The 3400-nt window shown below is 32.3% G+C and overlaps 1 protein-coding gene across 1 annotated transcript; it reads right to left on the reverse strand.

Moving 5' to 3' along the window:
* Positions 1–98: 98 nt before the first annotated feature.
* LOC108694518 (BTB/POZ domain-containing protein 9-like) lies at positions 99–2757 on the reverse strand (the record flags this gene model as incomplete). Its single annotated transcript, XM_018204113.1, has 5 exons — positions 1957–2757; positions 1123–1275; positions 813–1002; positions 340–728; positions 99–236 (listed from the first exon to the last, which is right to left on the reverse strand). Coding segments are annotated over exons 1-5 (1185 nt in total), but the record flags the coding sequence as incomplete, so codon positions are not given.
* Positions 2758–3400: the final 643 nt, after the last annotated feature.

A 3400-nucleotide genomic window follows, 5' to 3' on the forward strand; every position in this document is an offset into this window, starting at 1 on the left:
TCTACACACACACACACACACACACACACACACACACACACACACACACACACACACAAGTAATATTTATTAAAATATTGATAGTCCAGAAAACTCACCTTATTTACTGTATTATTTGTTCCTACAATACGAATATAAAGCACTACTCTTGGTTCAAAATATAAATACTGCCAACTGCGACAATAGTAATCTTTGTAATTGACAAGCATGACCCAATCCTTTTGATTCATAGATCCCTTTAATAAAATACCATATTAAATAATAGTAAGATAAAAAAGATCTATATATTTGTACAATATACATAATATTTATTACATTATTGTTGCAAAATATTCATACCTCTATATAATAAGAATAAGATCGCAAATCTAAATCCCATAGTAACATTTTTATATGATTTATAATATACTGTGATCCTAATTTAATAAGAATTCCATACTCTTCTGTGTTAGATATGGTATGCCTTGTGTAACCACGTTCCATATCATAATTGTGAACATCACCATTAAGTAAGTAACTACGCATTTCTCCTTGTAATACTTGAGCATCAAGAGACGAGTCAGCAACATTTTCGTCGATGAGCAAATGGCCACGATACGGAAGTTCCGAATCAGGTGTTTGCGTCTGTACAGCGATTGCATCTAACAGTGCGTCTGGCGATATTAATTGAGACGGTCTTACTACACTTAAAAGATCCGACAATGGAATCAGACTCAATCTGAGTTGAGCTGTAAAAATCATTCGTGTTTAAATAGCTTCATATTTTTCAAAAAGAAATACATTGCTTAATCATCGAATTACATGAAAATTACCTAGTACTTCGGTTGAATCAACATCAGGGTTGTTATTAACCCATGATCGTATAGCTGAAAAAATTTCTATTTCTGGCGCACAGAAGGAATCTCTGGAAATCAATTCAGTTAGAGCAGCTGAACTCAAATGTAGAAAACTCTCATGTTGTACAACTTCGGATGCATGCACATCCATGTATTCGAAACAAACCTGAAATTGAATCACATAAATGCTAATTGATAAATTATCATAGATTTTAATCACATATATAAGTTACAATATATACATCAGGCGGAAGTTACAAAATAAAGATGCATATACAATACTAACATTAGTTAGAAATTCCATATGATATAAAAATGCAGTATCGAGAATTGAACATATATTCTTTATGCTTAATATCTCTTTAAGGTAATCAGATATAGCTGATTCTAAATCCATAAATCCATATAAATGCGCTAAAGCTAGGATATCAAGAATGACCTGCAACAAAGAAAATCAAAGCAAAATAAAAAATAGATCATTTTACATCCTTAAATAATGAATTCAGTCATTTGTATTACACTAGATTAGTGAACATTAAAAAAACTGTTTTATCTAAATGCAGTAGCATAATAATTGATTTTGTATTTGTATTATTTGAAATTAAAGTTAATCTTACATTGATGAAACTGAGTCTTGTGCTTTTTCTATCAATGAAGATTAACTTTAATCTTGGTTTAACATACTTTTTATTTTTTCTCAAAATAAGAAAATTAAAGAATAATTGAAACTAAGATTAAAGTTAATCTACATTGGTAAAAATGAACATTAGTCTTCACTAATCTAGTAGTTGCTTTCTAATTACTTCAAAACTTAGATAATTCTCATTTGACATCATAACTCAGTTAAATGTACATTCCTTTTCACTATGATAAATAAAATTCAACTGAGTTTTTATGTACAATCTGTATAAAGACCATGTACTTACTGAATTGTTAACTCACATTAAAAATGAGATTATAAATCTATATTATTACACCATAATTTTGTCATCAAGTAATAATTATTATCTCAGTATAAAATACACAAATTCAAACTCAGTATCACTTATGTGAAAATAGAAAGCAACTAGTGTAATGCAAGTGACTGAATTCGCTAAAAGATGATTCAAAAGAGCGTTACCTCATCCCGCTCGTTAGTGAGAGACATCCGGCCGGTATAAATGTACTTGAGCAAGCCTTTGAAAGCGTGCAATGAAGATACAGTTAATTCTATTTCACTCTGGGTCGACTCCTTCATGCCTCCGAACAACAAAGCACGAAAGTATTCGCTACGTGCGGCAAGAATAAGCTTGTGGCAACGAAATTTTTGACCTGCCACTACTAGAGTTACGTCTGCATATTCCTCAGACAGGTACAAAGCCTCGATATCCTCAGAGACAAAATGAATGTGATTTATCTCGCCGGACGATGAATTCAGATGATGATTTGAACTCATTTTCGTTGAACACGCTTGATACACTCGTGCCAAACTTCCCAGGCTGCCGTCAAAACAGGTTACAATTGTCACAACATCAGCGACTTTGCTACTCGCCTGTGACTGCGTGTTGTAACCAACAACGAGATTCCGCTCAACAGCTCTTCATAGAATTTGCAGCAGCCGCATGTGTCGATCGCATTTAGTTTAGCAGCAATACGATGTGAGAAAATAATGTGAAAGGAGTAAAATTCGTTTAATGGTTAAGCGGAACACATATGTGTGCAAAAGTAACGTTGATTGATGAAATTGGCGAGAATAACGTGTCACATAAAAATTATTACACGATCACACGATCTGGTATCTTGTTGACCGAATACAGCCACCTTATGCTACGAGCTCCTCCGTTTTATTCTCATAAGACGCATAAAAGAAAGGAATTTCAGCAATTTTCACCGCCACTATTTTCTGCTATTGTCACTATCGATCGAATTTTTCGAAGCCCATGTCACCGACGAGATACGTTAAAGATCGTCAACCTTGAGTAAATTTTCATGACTATAAAGGGTCCTCGGTGGTAATTGAAGAGGATTGATATTATCAACTGCTTTGGCTGTACCGACATAACACTCGATCAATGCCGATAGTACAGATTTTTTTAATTCCAAATAAAAAGTCGATAATAGCGACATCTTAAATTAATTCTTTACATTATTGTTCTGTTTCACTCGCAACGCATATATATCTGTTTTTATCTAATATATATTGTAACGTCAATTTAAATTTAAATTTTAATTTAAATTTTCAATTATCAAAATAGGCCTCGAAGGCTTGATGGTAATTGAAGAATGCTGATTATTAACTGGTCGACATAAAATTTAATCGATATCGATAGTACGACTTTTTATATTCCAAATAAAAAAAGTCGAGTGATGTCTTAAATTAATTTCTTACATTATCGTTTTGTTTCACTCGCAAATGCATACATCTGTTCTTATTTAATTAAAACTCTAGATATATCAAAATAACATCATCTATTTTAGAGTTACTATCCAGCGAACGAGAATGGATTGAAATGAATTGAAATTGGATTCAGATTTTTAAAAATATTGATTCACGAATGTTAAAATGAATGCTTTTCAATCCTGAA

This window comes from Atta colombica, unplaced genomic scaffold (genome assembly GCF_001594045.1).
Source record: "Atta colombica isolate Treedump-2 unplaced genomic scaffold, Acol1.0 C767051, whole genome shotgun sequence".
In the NCBI taxonomy this organism is placed as follows: Eukaryota; Metazoa; Arthropoda; class Insecta; order Hymenoptera; family Formicidae; genus Atta; species Atta colombica.